The following is a 19,402-nucleotide window of genomic DNA, read 5'->3' as shown; positions in this document are numbered from 1 at the left end:
AGCTTTTAATTTGAAGTTTATCACTGAGCAGTCCTCTCCTCTTCCTCTCCTGTCCTGTCTGTCTACATCTTTCAGCATCTCTGAGTGAAGTTAATCTTGCACTCTTTTGTCAAAGGAGCTTGCAAAGAAAAGCATCTTTACTTCTTTAAGTTGCTTGAAGACGTTTCACCTCTCATCCGAGAAGCTTCTTCAGTTCTAAGGTCAAATGGTGGGGAGTCCCAGATGGGACTGTCTGGGACTGGAGGTGGCAGTCTGGGACTCCCCACCATTTGACCTTAGAACTGAAGAAGCTTCTCGGATGAGAGGTGAAACGTCTTCAAGCAACTTAAAGAAGTCCAGACGCTTTTCTTTGCAAGCTCCTTTGACTACGATGTCCTGGATGACTGAGAACCTTCACAGACACTTGCACTCTTTTCTCTCCCTGTGAAATACAGCAGCTGGATGTTTAGCTATCACCACCAGTGCTGGTCAAGTTACTTGAAAATAGTTAATGATGACTTCCCGAAGAAAGTAATCCCATGACTTTACCGATTACACATTTTCAAAAATAATTAGTTACTTTATTACTTAGTTACTTTTGAAAAACATGATACATAACCTGAATACGTAATAAAGTAATAGACCTTTCAGCCCAATTATATTTTTTCTGCATAATCCATCATATAAAATGGAATCAAATGAAAAAGTCTCTTTTTAAGAATTGTTTTCTTTTCTAATCTTTTAACTTTATGCACATTGCGTCAAGCAACAATTAATTTATATTGTTGCGAAATCAATCAATGTAGAGCAGTGTCACAAACCACGGAGGCCCCAGAAAAGTGCAATCAAACGTTGAGTTTATTAACAGCCCGGAGAAAACATCAACATATGTCTTCTGACCAAAATACATGTTGTGGACACTTATAAAGCAGTGGGGTACACGCCCCCCCATGGCGTCAATGACAGATTAAAATAGGTTCCAGACCTTAGTCACAGTTAATTGTACATCTTGTACATCTTTAATAGCTATAAACAGACATAGAACTTCTCATTTTGATAACACCTTCCATACAAGGTAATAATCTTAAGCCCTCAGGGTCTCTGAGGCTAATTCTTGACTCTGCTCATCTGTTACCAAGTAGAATAAAATGCAACAAGTTTGCAACAAGAAGCTGGAAACATTTGGGCCTCTGCTCAGGCCTATTCCTAGATTATATGTATTATATGTACTGTAAGCATGCATTGCAGTTATCCTTCTATGTTCTAGTTTCCCTCAGCATGTATCACCTGGACAGTCACGCCAGTGAAGCTTAAAACCCTTAATGAGCTGAACATCAACTCAAAATAGGCACAGATATGCAATGTATATAAAATACTTCTAACCGTACTTTTAGTAAAAGTTAACATAATGGAAGGATCCTCAAATGGACATCTTCAATAAACAACTGTAATGCAGTATCAAGACTGTGAGAAATATTATTAGGTGAACTAATGCTTTAAAGAATGTTATTAATGCAGTTATAATGATGCGGATTATATGGCAGCAATAAAAGAATTTCTGTATCTCCACAATATGCAACAGTCTTTGACTTGAAGAAATTTGTTTAACATTTAAACCTATTTTCTGTATATTCCAGCATACAAAAAAATATAACTTTGTGTGTTTACACTCGCTCTTTCAGATAGATGCTGTCACGATTGGGCGAATTACACACAGTAGTTCGGCGTGCCCATGTGGCGTGCTGGCTAGACCCAAACGCGGCGAAGGCTAGCGGTTGGTGGGAACAGACACGCAGTTATTCTAGTAACTATCAGTGCACGAAGCGTGGCTTCGGAACTGGCGTTACAGACGGAGAGCGAGCGGAGCCGGGATGAGAAAAAGGATTGAAGGGAAAAACACTCACGGTTGCTGAATCAGGCAGAGACTGACGTCGGCAAAGTTTCGGAGCTCCTGACATGAAGAGAACGATGTCTGAACGGCGAACAGGTGGGTGGCGTCTCTTTTAAACCCGGCCCCGTGATCAGCTGATCACCGGCTGACAGGACCCCCCCCCCCCCCCGAAGACCGGCACCCGACGGTCCAGGACGGCGGCGGCGGAAATCCGAGATGAGAGAAGGATCCAAGACGAAGCGGGACGGCACCCAGGAGCGCTCCTCAGGACCGTAGCCAGCCCAGTCCACCAAATACTGGACCCCCCGACCCCGGGGACGGGAGTCCAAGATCCGCCGGACAGTGTAGACAGGACCCCCATCGACGAACCTGGGCGGGGGCGGGGCCCGGGAGGGGGGCGCCAGCGAGGAAGTGACGCGCCGTTTAAGCTGCGAGACGTGGAAAACCGGATGGACCTTCATGGCGGGTGGAAGCCGGAGACGATAAGCCACGGGGTTGAGTCGGGCAGTGATCTTGTACGGGCCAACGAACCTGGGAGTGAGTTTCTTGGACTCGGTGCGGAGCCGCAGGTGCCTCGTGGAGAGCCAGACGCGATCCCCTGGCTGGAATGGATGACCCGGGCGGTGGCGGCGACGATGCTGCCGGGTGTACAGAGCGTTGGCTCGGGAAATGGCAGCCCGCGCCCTGATCCAGGCCTGACGACAGCGGCGGACCATCCGTTCAGCAGCAGGCACGTTGACCTCTGCCTCCTGATGGCTATAGATAGGAGGATGAAAACCATGACAGACTTCAAAGGGCGAGAGACCGGTGGCAGAAGAGACGTGAAGGTTATGAGACAGCTCAGCCCACAACAGGTAACGAGGCCAAAGCGACGGTTGGGCGGAGACGAAGCACCTCAAGAAACGCCCCAACTGTTGATTGGTCCGTTCAACCTGCTCATTGGTCTGAGGGTGATAGCCGGACGAGAGGCTGGGAGACGCTCCAATCAGGCGGCAAAAGGCTTTCCAGAACCTGGCGGTGAACTGGGGTCCCCGATCGGAGACTATGTCCTTGGGGAACCCGTGAAGCCGGACGACATGGTCCAGGAGGAGCTCGGCCGTCCGTTTGGCGGAAGGGAGGCTGGCCAGAGCGACCAGGTGCACCGCCTTAGAAAACCGGTCTACAAAGGTGAGGATGGTGTCAAGACCGTCCACGGATGGGAGGCCGGTAACAAAGTCGAGGCCGACATGGGACCAGGGACGTCCCGGCACAGGGAGAGGGCGAAGGTTGCCAGCGGGCGGCTGAGTGGAGGACTTGGCCCGAGCACAGGTGTCACAGGCGGAAACGAATTCACGGATGTCCCGAGTCATGGAGGGCCACCAGAAGGCACGACGGAGGAGTTGGAGGGTCCTGTCGGGCCCCGGGTGACCAGAGAGCGGGGAGGAATGAGCCCAGAGCAAGGCTTCCTGACGGCACCGGGATGGTACATAGAGCCTCCCAGCAGGGGTGTCAGGCGGAGGTGGTTCGGCGGTCAGGGCATCCCGGATAGAGTCCTCCAAGGGCCACCGAAGGGGGGCAGCGAAGCAATGAGAAGGTAGGATAGGTCCAGGGTCTGACGTGAGGCCGTCCTGGGCGAACTGTCTGGAGAGAGCGTCTGCCTTAGCGTTCTTGGAACCAGGGCGGTAGGAGAGGTGGAAATTGTAAGGCTCAAAGAATAAGGCCCAACGGGCCTGCCTTGGGTTGAGCTGCTTGGCAGTCCGAATATGGATCAGGTTCTGATGATCAGTCCAGATCAGAAAAGGGTCTTTCGCTCCCAGGAGCCAATGCCGCCACTCTTCTAAGGCCCACTTGATGGCCAGGAGTTCTCGGTCTCCGACACCGTACCGTTGCTGCGTGGGAGAAAATTTCCTTGAGAAATAGCAGCATGGGTGAAGTTTTCCATCCGGGCCGTGTTGAGAAAGGACGGCGCCAGCGCCAACATCGGAGGCATCCACCTCCACCACAAAATCTCTGGCAGGATCAGGGTGGCGTAGGACGGGGGCCGTAGTGAACCGGTGGATAAGGTCTCGGAATGCCTGTTTCGCACCTGGGGAGAGGCAGAAGGGCTTAGGCAGGTTAGCTGGTTTGGTGAGGGATGTCAGTGGGGCGACAACGGTGCTGAAATTGCGGATAAAGCGCCGATAGAAACTGGCAAAGCCCAGGAAGCTCTGTGGCTGAGGCCACTGGGTCACGGCTTGGACCTTTTGCGGGTCCATGGTCAGGCCATTGGAGGAGATGGTGAAGCCTAGGAAGGTGGTGGACCGCTGATGGAAAGCACACTTCTCCAGTTTGCAGAACAGCTGGTACTCGAGCAGCCTGCTCAGCACGGCCCGCACATGGCGAATATGGTCCACTTCGGTGCGGGAGTAGATCAAGATGTCATCTAGATAAGCAAACACCCACCGGCCTAGCATATCCCGCAAGACATCGTTGATCAGATGTTGGAAGACAGCAGGGCTGTTGCAGAGGCCGAAGGGCATCACCAGGTACTCCCAGTGCCCCTTAGGGGTGATGAAGGCTGTCTTCCATTCATCCCCTTCCCTAATTCGCACCAAATTGTAGGCGCTGCGTAGGTCCAGTTTGGTGAAGATGCAGGCCTGGGAGAGGGAATCGAGTGCGGTGGATAGCAGAGGAAGAGGATGGCGGTTCTTGACGGTGACTTTATTCAAGCCCCGATAATCTATACAGGAGCAGAGCCCGCCATCTTTCTTCTTGTCAAAGAAGAATCCCGCAGCTGCAGGGGAGGTAGAAGGGTGAATAAAGCCCTGTTGGAGAGCCTCAGCAACGTACTCCTCCATGGCTTTGTCCTCTGCTGGTGACAGAGAGAACAGGCGACCACGAGGAGGGACCGCTCCCGGGAGGAGCTCAATGGCCATGTCGTAGGAGCGATGAGGAGGTAGAGTAGAGGCTCGCCTCTTACTGAAGACCTCAGATAGGTCGTGGTAAGCCGGAGGGATCTTATCCAGATCAATGGGCTCCGGGGGTGAAGCCTCTTCTGACTTTGAGTTCTTTTTGGTCCGAGAGAGAAGGCAGCGGCGTGGACACTGGGGACCCCAATCCAGGATCTGGCAGGAAGACCAGGAGATGTGGGGGTCATGTTGACGGAACCAGGGGAATCCAAGGATGAGAGAAGAGGAAGTGGCCGAGACTACTAGAAACCGGATCTCCTCCTGATGATCCCCAATAGACATGTGAACCGGCTGGGTCTGGAACTGGATCGGGTAGGGTTGGAGGGGTCGCCCATCTACTGAGGTCACCGGGAGAAATCGATCGACGGAAGTTAACGGAATGCGAAGTCGAGAGGCTAGTTTTTGGTCGATGAAGTTCTCAGCGGCTCCGGTGTCCAGGAGGGCTTCAGATGAGAACTGTTGGTGTTTCAGGTGAAATATTACTGGTAACAGAAAACGAGAGGGGTCAGAGGAGTGGGAAGGGCCAGGTGGGACTCCCCCGCAGTCTACCTGGCGTCGTCGTTTCACGGACGTAGCGGGCACTGGGGACGACGGTGTCGAGCTGATCTACAGTAGGCGCAGAGACCCTCACGCCAGCGTCTCTCTCTCTCCTCTTTGGAGAGTCTACCCAGCTGCATGGGCTCCTCGCTGGATGTACTGCTTGGGCTAGCAGCGGCTCCGTCAGAGGGGGGAGGAGGCTGCGAAGACGTGGCCCTCTGAGGCTGGAAGGGTTTGAAGGCCCGAGGGGTGTGGCGAGGCCGCGACATCACTCGTTGGTCGATCTTCAGGGCGAGGTCCACGGCCTCATCCAGAGTTTTTGGGGCCTCACGGCCGGTCATCTCATCTCGGATGTAATCAGCCAGTCCCTCCAGAAAATAGAGTGCAGAGAAGCATCTCCCCACTTTAGCTTAGCGGCCAGGGTACGGAATTGGGAGGCAAAGTGACAGACGGGTCGACTGCCCTGGCGTAAATGAAGCAGCTGTGACTCCACTTCCACTTCGCTGCTCGGGGGAACAAACGTCTTTTTTAATTCCTCCACAAACAGGGCATAGTCATTGCAAGCTGCAGATTTATTGTTGTAGAGAGCCGCGGCCCATTCCTGAGCCTGGCCAGACAAGAGAGAGGTTAACAGTGCAACTTTTGCACGGGCGGTGGCGTATTTAGTGGGCTGACATTCAAACAGCATGTCTAAAGTGGCGAGCAAACCATCAGGCCGGCCATCAACTCCGTTCCACTTATCTGGTAGTCCGATCCGGGGCTCCGTGCTCACCGGCGCTGGCTGACGTTGCAGCGAGGTGACGGAAGTGGAAAGTTGGAGGACAGTTTTGGTGAGGGACTCCATTTTTGTGCTCATGTGATCTACCACACTGCGAAGATATAGTACTTCGGCTTTCAGCCGTTCGAATTCCGCTGGGTCTATATGCGGCTCACACATCCTGTCACGATCGGGCGAATTACACACAGTAGTTCGGCGTGCCCATGTGGCGTGCTGGCTAGACCCAAACGCGGCGAAGGCTAGCGGTGGGTGGGAACAGACACGCAGTTATTCTAGTAACGATCAGTGCATGAAGCGTGGCTTCGGAACTGGCGTTACAGACGGAGAGCGAGCGGAGCTGGGATGAGAAAAAGGATTGAAGGGAAAAACACTCACGGTTGCTGAATCAGACAGAGACTGACGTCGGCAAAGTTTCGGAGCTCCTGACATGAAGAGAACGATGTCTGAGCGGCGAACAGGTGGGTGGCGTCTCTTTTAAACCCGGCCCCGTGATCAGCTGATCACCGGCTGACAGGTGCAAGTAAAACACAGCATTTTTTTTTTTTAAATCCCAAGATTTAGCAGCATTTAGTCCTGTCGCTCTTAAATCTGTTTTCACCTTTAAAGCAGGAGTGGGGCAGGTGGAGGTTCGCCTGGTTTTGCAGCGGTCATGTCAGTGGGGGGGATCCAGGAGTTTCTCTGCGAATTTCAAATTCCCGTGGCAGCGTGCTAGGTGCTTGCTCAGATTTGAAGTTTAATTTTCCGCTGTAGAAATAAGTTTTCTTCCCACGCAGAGTGTACAGCAGATGCTAATATTTTTGTCACTTTTTACGGAATCAAACTCAAAGTAATGTAAGTACTTCCAAGCTTTAAATGCTGCATGGTCGTACTCTCTCCCTCATTTCATATTATCCATTGTTGATCTGCACACGTCTGTTGCTGCCAAGGATGTCCTACGCTTGTACGTCATTGCCATGAAACACTCTCACAAACAAAATAAGGGTTTAGTAACGCAGTAACACAGTGTGCTTACGGGAAAGTAACAGTAATCTAATTACTTTTTTGCAATAGCAATTGGATTACCCCTCTCTGATCACCAAAATGTACGACAAACTGCCAAAACTGTGTGTTTGCTGATGTTTATTGAACTGAAAGAAATGCTGAATTTGAAATTAGCTTCCACTTAAAAAAACGCCACTCCCTTCCTGCCACCTCCTCTTCAGTAGCACAAGCTAGATCCTGCACCTAGTAAACTGTGTTTGACACAGAAATCCAAAAACAGAGCAACTCAGGCAGATAACAGGGGAAAAGAGAAAGAAAGAAAATGAGAACAATAACTAGAATAAGGAAAACACAAGAAATACAACTTAAAAAGGAATTTTGCAACACTTGTAGATAATAAATAACCTGGAAGTTATTTATTCAAACCCCGTATTTATTGATAAGACCACAGGATATCACATATTAAAACTGAGAAATATAACGGGGATTTTCTTTAAAAATATCAGAACAGGAAAATGTTTACTGTTACTACACAGTGCAACTAGTGTGGCTAACATTATCATTAGCTTTTTATTATGTGACCTCTGGTCAGAGCTATGTTGACACTATAATGATGAAAGAGATCAGAAATATCTAAAATCTTATAACTCTTTTATATAAATGACCATTGCTGTTGGCATAGATGTTAGGTATTTTAGTACCATGGTAGCATTTACTGGATATTGTTTTATAGTGACATTATGCAGGAAAACTCTGTCATTCAATAAGGCCCCTTTGTTTTAGTTATTTTTCTCTTTGACCCAAGAATTGATGTGTGAGAATCACAGGCTGGTACAAGGTTGAAATACCACAGAGATCACTCCCTCAGCTACATTAGTTTCTTAATCTTTTAGACGCCTGTTGAAGGCCAAATGGTTTGTTTCAGATTTCACTAATGAAAGAACTCTTTGTTTTGTGCCTTGAAAATATGTCGCTGAGATAATCACAATTGTAGCTGAACTGATAAACTACACAAAGGATGCTTCTTCACCCATGGGCAGGAAGACGCTGCCTTATCTTGGTCTGTACTGGTTTAAACTGATAATCTGCTGTCTCATGAATTTTACCCTCTATATAAACTGTTATACTTGTGAATAAAGTTGAGTCAATTTGGGAAGACAATCTGAAGCAGTCTCTGTTTTCTTGTTCTCCCAAGCTGCTCCCGAGCTCGTACTAACACGCTGAATGGCATGCTTGAATATTACTTGAGAATATATTTGACTGTGTTACAGACTAAGGGACATTCTCTGCTGATAGGTGAAGGTACATTTTCTGCTGATAGACGTCCACGCCTCGAAGGAAGTCGATCCACGGATTAGGCCCTGGAAACCGTTTCCTTCAATTTTGGTGTCAGAAGTGGGATCCTGACGAAGGTAGGCACTCGTCTTTTATTTTATAAGACTGTGTTATGCCTTTCTCAGTGATCCACATAGAAACGGGATACGCTGAGGAGCCTTCGTTAGTGGCCCACATAGAAACACAGGAAGTTGCCTGTTGTTTTGTAAATAAAAGCAGAAAGGACACAGGAAGTTGCCTGCTGTCATAAACTAAGAAGTTGCTCACCAGCAGAAAGGACACAGGAAGTTGCCTGGGGTCATAAAACGAGAAGTTGCTCGTTAAAAAGTGAGAAGTTGCTCACTAAAAAGATAAAATTGCTAGCAAAAAATCAAGTAACCTCAGGTGTGCCACAGCAAAAATAAAAACTAACTTAAATCCTTCAAAGCGTCTAAACCCCTCTGGAAATCACTGACCATGGGTCAGAATAATTCAAAGACCTTAGACGGGTCCGATAAAAAATCAAAATTAACTGTAAAACCGAAAAAAATAAAATATAAAAATAGCGGCTCAGTACGACTCCCACTTCCGGTTACGTTTAACCCACGCTCGTGAATCAATGAAGACTTCCATGGTTACGTATCCAGAACATGCGGAAGTGCTTACGTGACTGATTTCGTCTTGAACTTAAGAACTGTAAGTTTAATGCATCCTAATGTATTTCCGGAGCCCTATCCCGAACGATTATCGCCAGAAAACAGGTCAGTAGAAATGTTAAATACTATTTGTGATAAGGAAAGTAGGCTGATTAAAAAAGTCCTGTAAAAAATATATGATAGAATGTCGTGATGTGATCAATCGCATGCTACCACTATGGAAAAAAGGACCCGAGCCAGACGTAAATGCTTTAAATCAAGCCAGTGTAGGCTCTAGTAAATCCACTGCAGAAAAAACTAGCCTTATATGCCCATCCGTTCAACCTACGGCTCCGCCGCCTTATGATGAAAAAACAGAATTAATAGCTGCTGCGGCGGCTGCACGTCACCAGCGCGTATATCCTGATATAACAGCAAAATCCCAAAGGAGTGAGGAAGGCACTGAAATGACACCTAAATCAGAAGAAGATGACTGGTTTAACCTAGATCAAAGACAGGAACGAGAATACACTGAACGAGAAAGAGAGTTACAGGAACATAAAAAGCAAACAAAACAGTTAATGGCAGAGTGTGAGGAAATCATGAAAGATCCTTTAACTGAACGTACGGAAGCTGAACTGCAGCAAGCAGTTTCCGTCATAGATAATCATGTTCAGCGCCACACTAGAGTAGCGAATGGTTTGACTGTGCCAAAAGCAATAACTAACACCAGAAATTTAATAAGGAACTACTTAAAGCAGAAAAAAGAGGAAAAAACTCAAGAGGGCCCCCACAAAAACACCCGTTATAAAGAAAAGCAGGGATCACAATTTAATGACGTCAGCACCTCCCTTCCGTTCATGATAATAGGGGACATGTGTTGCATTCAACCCCCTAAAATTTCAGAGTTAGCAGCAACCATTAAAGAACTTCCCGATCCTCTACAAAATCCTACAGCCTTTGTTTCTGCATTACAGAGAAGTACCAGATACCACCACTTGGGTGGGCCTGATTATAGATATATATTATGTCAACGAATCCCAGGTGTGACTGAATCTCAGCTTATTGAAGAAGTAGAGGAACTAGACCCTAAAAATGACCAAGCAGCCAACACCACCTCGTTTTTGTGGATAAACGATGACAAAATCACAGCCTTTTTTCAAAATCTAAAGAAATTTCTGCTCACAATGTCTAGAGATAAAATTGATTTAAATGCAGTAACCATGTGTAAGCAAAAGCCAGATGAATCCATTCTAGTTTTTATGAAACGTTTCACGCACTGCTGGACTAATGAGGCATGCATGCCTGAAGGAGGAAATGATCAGATTTTCATAACAACATTCTTAAACAATATTCATCCAGAATGTTCACAACTATTGAAGCTGACTGCCACTGATAATCTCTATGACATGAAAATAAAGAACTTTATCACACTTGTCAAAACAAAAGCTGGTGCAGATCTTTTCCCCAACAGCACGAAGGCTAAAAGTGTTAAGATGATGTTGAATTTTGATGTTGAAGGCTCAGAGGAAAGTGAAAAAATGATGTATGCAGGGGCCCCGCCCCCTCAACAAGCGCAGCAGGGAGATTTCAGAAGGAGAGATAGGAGTGGAGACGTATGTTTTTACTGTGGAAAAATAGGACACTGGAGGAGGGAATGCAAATCAGCAGCACGTAGGTCTCAACCACAAAACACAGGACCAGCTCCTGCCACTAGGCGTCAGCAGAGCTCTTACAGACAAGGTAACTGGCAACGCAGACAGGAATCACATCAAAATAATAGCCCCTTTGCACTTAGGGAGCAACCTTATAATCCACATTTTAATCCCCACCCATATGATAACGAAAGACTGGACCGACAATAGGGAGGCCCAGGTGAAGATGAGGGACAGTGTGAAGCACTACACACGATGCTGCATTTGCAATTGTCCCGTAACACAGAAAGCTTGCCCATGTTAGATATAGAAATAGGTGAAAAGATTTATTCCTTTTTAGTTGACAGTGGAGCCACTAAAAGTTCACTGTCTGGAAAATTCTATAGTGGGCCTGTTTCCTCTGTGTGCATCAACACCATGGGAATAAACGGAACTCTAGTGCAATGCCCCAAAACTCATTCTCTAAAGACACGCTGGGGCCCAAAACCAGACGAAATTACATATCATCCATTCATAATTCTTCCAAACTCGCCTGTCAATTTATTAGGCAGAGATTTAATGGCAAAAATGAACTTGTGTATTTCATTTAACACAAAGGGTGAAATGTTTGCAGATACTGATAACAGCTATGTTTTCTCTGCCCTATGCACCGACACCATGGAGAAGGAACAGCCTCTGTGTCAGCTGGACGCCTCAGCGGAGAATGAACTCAATATCCATCTGACTGGTATCCCACGTCACACTCTGTGTCAAAAACATGTGCAAACACCGTTACCAGGTAGCCCCATGCCTGGAAGCCACATATTTGTTTCTCTCACACTGTTCAACAACATGATAACTGCACACACCAGTGAAGGCCGAACAGTGGTTTTGTCACATAACTCAGACATAGGCTATGACATTACTGCACCATGTCGACACATAGATCTAACCTACCCCATACACTGTACTATCTCTGCTGTCACATTGCCAGCTGAATATCAAAACATGACATTATGGTCAAGAGGTGAGAATGATGTAGGATTTATTGACTGTACACCTTATCATGCTCAGCTGAAAAACAACAAGCCGGTATATGTCAAGCAATATCCCATTTCCGCTGAAAAAGCCGCAGCCTTAGACATCATCATAGGAGATTTATTGACAGCTGGAGTAATAAAGCCCACAGTATCTCCATATAACACTCCTGTCAATCCTGTGCCAAAGCCTAACAAACCTGGCGTATGGCGTTTCACACAAGACTTAAGGCAAATTAATGCAGTCATTATGCCTCTACCTCCTCTTGTCCCAGATGTCCCCAGCATACTGACATCTATTCCGGCAACAGCCACACATTTTACTGTGGTGGATTTGTGCTCCGCCTTTTTCTCAGTACCTGTGCATGAGGACACACAGCCGATATTTGCTTTTACACATAGAGATAAGCAGTACACATGGACTCGCTTACCCCAAGGCATGGTAGACAGCCCTGCGGCTTTCTCAATGGTGGTACGTGCTACCCTGGACGGCTTCATTCCTCCAGAGGGCTGTACTCTGATCCAGTATGTAGATGATCTCCTCCTCTGTGCTGAAAGTGAAAAACTATGTCAAACTGCCACACACATGCTACTCTAGCACCTCCAACAGACTGGCCACAAAGCATCAGCAAAGAAAATGCAGTACTGTCAGACTTCTGTTCAATATTTGGGATTTACACTGTCTCACGGACAACGTTCCATGACTACAGACAGGGTCAAAGCTGTGACCTCTGTCCCTAAGCCCACTACACAGAAGGAAATGCTGTCCTTCCTAGGCATGGTGAACTATTGCAGACAGTGGATACCAGACTGTTCTTTTCATGACCACATTCTGCGTGAATGCTGCAAAAAAGACAAGCCTCCTCGAATACTGTGGTCAACAGAAATGACTGCCTCTTTCAATGCATTACAGGGAGCGCTGACCTCCGCCCCTTGTTTGGGTCTGCCTGACTACCACTTACCGTTCCACCTGTACGTCACAGAGAACGGCACAACCTGTGCAGGTGTATTGGCCCAAGAGCATGGCTGTGGCTACCGTCCAGTAGCCTTCTACTCAAAGGTGCTGCCAGCAGTAGTTCAGGGGATGCCGGCCTGCCTGAGGGCAGTAGCAGCTTGCTCTATCATGATAAGGGACTGCGAGAAGCTCACACTCTCACATGACACTATTCTACACACCAATCACCAGGTCACGACCATTCTAGCAAACATAACTACACAACATATGACCGCACAACGTCGCTCAGGTTATGAAGCTACACTGACTTCAACAGCAAATCTCACTATAAAAGCAAGCAGCACACCCAATTCGCCAGCACACTTACTCATTCGTATGCTGTGTTCCTCTGACCGACAGGATGGTTCAGACGACCCTGACGATCATGATTGTATGACACGTATACAGGAATCCACAGCACCACGCCCAGACTTAGAGCAGACACCAATCCCAGACTCAGTCATTGTTTATGTGGACGGGTCCTGTTCAAAACCAAATGACAACTCATTTCTTTGTGGCTATTCGGTGGTGACATTGCCTGACATCATACTAGAGGCTCACTCATTACCATTTCACTCAGCACAAAAAGCAGAGCTCATGGCTTTAATACGCGCCTGTGAGTTACATGTGGATAAGCGGGTAACAATTTACACTGATAGCCATTATGCATTCGGTGTGGTGCATGACTTTGGCACATTGTGGAGACAAAGAGGATTTAGATCTGCTGATGGAAAATCGATCGCTAATTCTGACCTTGTTCAAAGACTTTTGCAGGCTATACAGCTGCCATCGGCAATTGCAGTTGTTAAAACGAAGGGGCACAGCACGGCTGACACAGACGAAGCAGTGGGAAATGCTCTTGCAGACGTAACCGCGAAAGCAGCTGCTGCCTCACAGCAACCACCCAGAAAGGAAGTATTATCTTTGCCTTTACAGCTGCCACTTGTCACACTCCCAGACTATTTAGAAACAAATGTTGACCTAAAATTCATACAAGAGCAGGCCTCTGCCTTAGATTACACTTACTGGGAAAGTAATGATTGTACCTTAGATAACAGAGACGGCTTATACAAAAACCTTGAGGGTTTGATTGCCCTCCCATCTTCACTACTGCCAATCCTTGTCCGCCATTTTCACGGTGTGAGTCATGTCGGACAAAGAGGGGTAATAGGAGCAATAAAATCAAGATTTGTAATCGAGAAAACATCACACGCAGTAAAACGCATATTAGCAACCTGTCTAACATGTGCACGAACTAATGTAGGAAAACCAAAAGCAAAACATCAGCATTTACCACAACCAGATTTCCCATTTCATACATTACAAATTGATTTTACACACATGCCAGCACAAGGAAGCATCAAGTACTTACTGGTAATAGTGGACCAATTTAGTAAATGGGTAGAAGCTTATCCAACATCAAAAGAAACTGCAGAAGTAGTCTGTCAAAAGTTGTGCAATGAAATAATACCCAGATTTGGAATACCTCACCAAATTAACAGTGATAGAGGACCTTCATTTACATCAGAAGTAATTCAAAAGTGTGCTAAAACTCTAGCAATAGACTGGAAATATCATGTGCCATACCATCCTCAGAGTTCAGGAGTTGTAGAAAGAATGAATAGGACCATAAAAAAATCGCCTGACTAAAGCAATGATAGAAACAGGAATGACCTGGATCAAACTACTTCCTCAAATCCTCTGCGAGATTAGAATGACTCCATCCGCAGCAACCAAATTATCTCCATTTGAAATAATCATGGGAAGACTGTTTCCAACACCATGGTCAGCCTCCAGAGGGGCACCGCTATTGGAAGGGGACATAGACACTGCATTGTCTGACTATGTTCATAACCTGGTAGAAACACTGAATAATAACTATCAGAAAGTTTGTCTCTCTCAGCCTCTCCCTTCCATAGATCCAACCCATCCGTGGAAACCAGGAGATGCGGTGTTGGTAAAGTCGCTAAAACCACGGGCACTCGGGGAGGCCGCGTGTTCCAGCCCCCAGACTGTACTTGCAGTGACGAGAACCAGCATCCTAACAGACGGACAACCTCAGTGGATTCATGCCAGCAGGGTTAAGACCAGCCCCACCAAACCACCTAAGGCGTCGGATCAAGTAGATGACGACTCAGGCGAGCCAACGCCCGGATTCAATACACCTACACACACACAATCACTGATTAACACACAACGCCTGAAAGAGCCACAGCAAGGTACTCGAACATCCAACAGGAATAAAAAGCCGAAAGTACCACACAATGTCTAACCTGATAAAGATAGACTCGTTTCATCCTGATAATGGAGAAAATGAAATGCCCATTGTCATCACACGACGCTTATACGGTGTCTCTCGAACCTGGGACCAGGCCAGGAGACGACTAAAGAACTGTCTTTTTTATATATTTAGGTTATTAATCATATCTACTGCATTAACCTTAGGATTTTTATTTACTATTTCGTATTGTAAAGTGCAACCCTGTTCACATTTCTGCAAGCCACATTCTCAATGATAACCCATATAGCTACCGGTACAGCTACTTCAATGTATTTGCAATTAGCACAAATTGATCCTGAGGATGTGCCAGATGTTACCAATGATGTTCCTGATGTGTATATTGAACATTAGGTTGTGAACTATTACATTTTATGATTTGCTTTTTATATTATGTTATTACATTTGTGATTTTTCCTTTCTATTTGAGTTATTATTTTAAAAAATAATAAAAGAGGGGAACTGTTAGGTATTTTAGTACCATGGTAGCATTTACTGGATATTGTTTTATAGTGACATTATACAGGAAAACTCTGTCATTCAATAAGGCCCCTTTGTTTTAGTTATTTTTCTCTTTGACCCAAGAATTGATGTGTGAGAATCACAGGCTGGTACAAGGTTGAAATACCACAGAGATCACTCCCTCAGCTACATTAGTTTCTTAATCTTTTAGACGCCTGTTGAAGGCCAAATGGTTTGTTTCAGATTTCACTAATGAAAGAACTCTTTGTTTTGTGCCTTGAAAATATGTCGCTGAGATAATCACAATTGTAGCTGAACTGATAAACTACACAAAGGATGCTTCTTCACCCATGGGCAGGAAGACGCTGCCTTATCTTGGTCTGTACTGGTTTAAACTGATAATCTGCTGTCTCATGAATTTTACCCTCTATATAAACTGTTATACTTGTGAATAAAGTTGAGTCAATTTGGGAAGACAATCTGAAGCAGTCTCTGTTTTCTTGTTCTCCCAAGCTGCTCCCGAGCTCGTACTAACACGCTGAATGGCATGCTTGAATATTACTTGAGAATATATTTGACTGTGTTACAGACTAAGGGACATTCTCTGCTGATAGGTGAAGGTACATTCTCTGCTGATAGACGTCCACGCCTCGAAGGAAGTCGATCCACAGATTAGGCCCTGGAAACCGTTTCCTTCAATAGAAAACAAGTACGAAATGGTTGACCAGATACTGCCTTTAACATGCTAAATTAAAGATAACACTTGTGCTGAAATTGAGAAAAAACAACCAAATGCCGTATTTTTTCTCTCACACACTCATTAATGTGCAAGTCAGTGAATCCGCGGTCAATGTACAATTCCTGTGGTCTACTCTCTGAACTCTTCTGAAAAGGGGAAAGTGGGCAGGAGGTCAATAATATTTACACCTACCAACACTGAAGGCGCCTGTTTACACATGAACCAAAATCAAGGGTTATAAAACATGTATGTTACATTGAGCTGAAAGATACATTTTATTATTAACTTAACTGATCTCTGTAAAATAACTATAATAACTAATTGGATGATTGAACAAAAAAAAAAGAAAAAACCCAAAAGGAAGTCAATTAGGGAGAAGATGATTACAAAATAAAACAGGAAAAGAATGAATTTAATTAGGAAACAAATAAAAACGTGACAAATAACATGAAGTCATAAAATTATGAAAAAATTAGAAAAATTGTAAAATTATTTGTGAAAGAACCTCTGAATCTGGAGTTTGAACTTCAGATTCAGAGAGTTAGGCAAACTGGACTAGATTTCAAGAACAGTCTTTCTGTGGGCAGGCTAGACAGTAGTTGGATCTCTCAACCCAAGGTAAGGAATTTCCTAAAACACTGTCCTTTAATTTTGGTGTCTATTTGGTTAAAAGGATCATGTAAATATTCCAGTGCTTGCAAGTGATGTATAGCTCTACATATTTGGCTGAAGAGCAAATAAAATTTTTCTTTACATTGTGGATACTTGATATAATTTATGAGATCACTGAGGTGATTATTTCTCTCTGATATTATAGGAGCCATGACATCCCATCATGTCTTTGGGATGCTTTCTTTCCTCAGTTTATTCCTCATTTCATTTACACCACACTGCGATGGAGGAAACATTCTGGTGTTTCCTTTAGATGGCAGCCACTGGATCAATATGAAAATCTTGCTTGAAGAACTTCATGCTAGGGGACACAACTTCACTGTGATCAGGCCGTCTACCAGCTGGTACATCTCTGAAAAGTCTGATCTATACACATCCATTACAGTTGAAACGGCTGTAGATTTTGAGCATTTTTTTGGTGGGTGTCTACAGGAGCAGGTGGAGGTATGTGAATAGTGTATGTGATGAGTCTGAACTTTTCTTAGGTGGAAAGAGAGGGGGCATCATTGATGACTGCCTTCACACTCACCAAGAATTTTTTTTCTTTAATTTCTTTTGCACATTCACTTTGGTATGATGCTTTGAAAAATATTTTTGATGATCAAAATATGATCAAAAGATTAAGAGATTCCCAGTATGATCTGGTTCTAACTGATCCAGCTTTAGCCCCAGGGCTTATTCTAGCCAAATATCTCAAGCTCCCCTTAGTGCTCAACGTACGCTGGATCACCAGTGGAGAAGGCCACTTTGTGTTAGCTCCCTCACCACTCTCCTATATCCCAGTGCCAGGATCCGGCTTAACAGACAAAATGAATTTCATCCAGAGGCTCAAGAACATTCTTTTCTATAGCATTATACTGTTCCAGCAGAAATTTGTGGTGGACCCAGTATATAATGACATATGTGATAAGTATATTGAGGGTGGATGTGACGTCATCTCACTACTACAGGGAGCAGACATTTGGCTGTTCAGGTCAGATTTTGTGTTCGAGTTCCCTCGCCCCACTATGCCAAATGTTGTCTATATAGGAGGATTTCAGTGCAAACCAGCTCAGCCTCTGCCAGCAGAGCTGGAGGAGTTTGTTCAGAGTGCCGGGCAACATGGAGTGATCATCATGAGTCTGGGAACTCATGTCGATGCTTTGCCCAAAGAGGTTACAGAGGAAGTCGCCGGTGTCTTTGCCAAGATGCCCCAGAAGGTAACAAAAAGTCAAAGATTCATATTTCCATTACTGCGTTTTGGATTGTTAACCTATAGTATTTTAATTTGTCCATATCAGCCAATAGATACACTGTGAAAGATTCCATTGTTTGTGTATTGCCATTCAGAAACCACAGTTTAGCATTGCGGTGCATTTTGGAGCCAGAAGTGTATGTAAATTTATGAGAGGATGGAGTGGTATGTTATTAGTCAGGAAGGCTAAATTCTGTAAGAGTCTACACAAAAAAGATAGTATATTTAATGCTGGCACAGGTTACCAATAAAATAATATTAGAGTTACACTTAAAAAAAAAAAATAACACAAGCAAGATTTAGGACAGATACCTTGGTTAGACTGTTAGTACAAATAAAGAAAGAGAGAGTCACACTTAGCATAGAAATGCTCCAAAAGAAAAAAATAGAATAAACACTAACAAGAGGTTCTTTTCTGTAACTTGAATTAGGTAAGGTGTCCCTCCCATAGAGTTCCTTTGACGTATATTGTTTTTGCATTAGGTTGTAAACATACTTGCTTTTGATGTCTTGACGTTTTAACTACTGTAAGCAGCCTCAACATCGAAAGGAACAGCAAATGACACTTCAGTGATCCCATCATGTAACTCCCGGAAAAGTTACTTAAAACTCATTAACATTAAGATTTTAGTCTGAATTTGCATCTAAGTTAATTCTGTGTAGTTTTGTTAAGTGTTTTGTAAAGTCTCAGGGCTAATGGGGAAATCTTTTTTTTTTTTTTTTCTTACCAGGTGATCTGGAAGCATAAAGGAGACCGACCCTCTACACTGGGAAACAACATACTAATAGTCGACTGGATGCCACAGAAAGATCTTCTGGGTCATCCACAGACCAAAGTCTTTGTAGCTCATGGAGGAACTAATGGTGTCCAGAAGACCATTTACTATGGGGTCCCTGTGCTCGGCATACCCTTGTTCTTCGACCAGTATGACAACCTTCTACGACTGCAGGAGAGAGGAGCTGGAAAGATCATTAAGCTAGCTGATGTTAATGGCCACAGTTTTGAGCAAGGTCTTAAGGAAGTGATCCATCAAGAGAGCTACAGGCAGAACATTCAAAGACTGTCACGTTTGCACAAAGATCAGCCAATAACACCCATGGCCGTCTTCTGGGTAGAATATGTGATGCGCCACAAAGGGGCTCGTCACCTGCGTACAGAAGCTTATAAGATGCCCTGGTACTCTTACTACTGTTTAGATGTACTGTTCATATTGCTGTCTGTGGTCACTGTGCTGCTTCTCTCTATTGTGGCTGTTTTCAGATTTCTGTGCTGCCGAAGACAAAGAAAGATAAAAACTAAACAAAGCTAA

The 19,402-nt window shown here is 45.1% G+C and overlaps 1 protein-coding gene across 1 annotated transcript; it reads left to right on the top strand.

The window, feature by feature from the left end:
- Positions 1-16,996: 16,996 nt before the first annotated feature.
- LOC146624280 (UDP-glucuronosyltransferase 1A5-like) lies at positions 16,997-19,402 on the top strand. Its single transcript, XM_085363823.1, has 3 exons — positions 16,997-17,302; positions 17,344-18,057; positions 18,824-19,402. The coding sequence occupies exons 1-3, from the start codon at positions 17,009-17,011 to the stop codon at positions 19,400-19,402; spliced, it is 1,587 nt and encodes a 528-aa protein (XP_085219949.1). The 5' UTR covers positions 16,997-17,008.

This window comes from Diplotaxodon limnothrissa, linkage group LG10, assembly GCF_057381915.1.
Source record: "Diplotaxodon limnothrissa isolate DT_005_m linkage group LG10, D_limnothrissa_male_GT1.1, whole genome shotgun sequence".
NCBI classification, from domain to species: domain Eukaryota; kingdom Metazoa; phylum Chordata; class Actinopteri; order Cichliformes; family Cichlidae; genus Diplotaxodon; species Diplotaxodon limnothrissa.
This window is presented reverse-complemented; position numbering and strand designations above follow the sequence as displayed.

Coding starts and splice junctions, on each gene's coding strand:
- LOC146624280 (XM_085363823.1), top strand. CDS start 17,009: ATGACATCCCATCATGTCTTTGGGATGCTTTCTTTCCTCAGTTTATTC. Junction 17,303..17,343: donor GTCTACAGGAGCAGGTGGAG/GTATGTGAATAG, acceptor AACTTTTCTTAG/GTGGAAAGAGAGGGGGCATC. Junction 18,058..18,823: donor TTGCCAAGATGCCCCAGAAG/GTAACAAAAAGT, acceptor TTTTCTTACCAG/GTGATCTGGAAGCATAAAGG.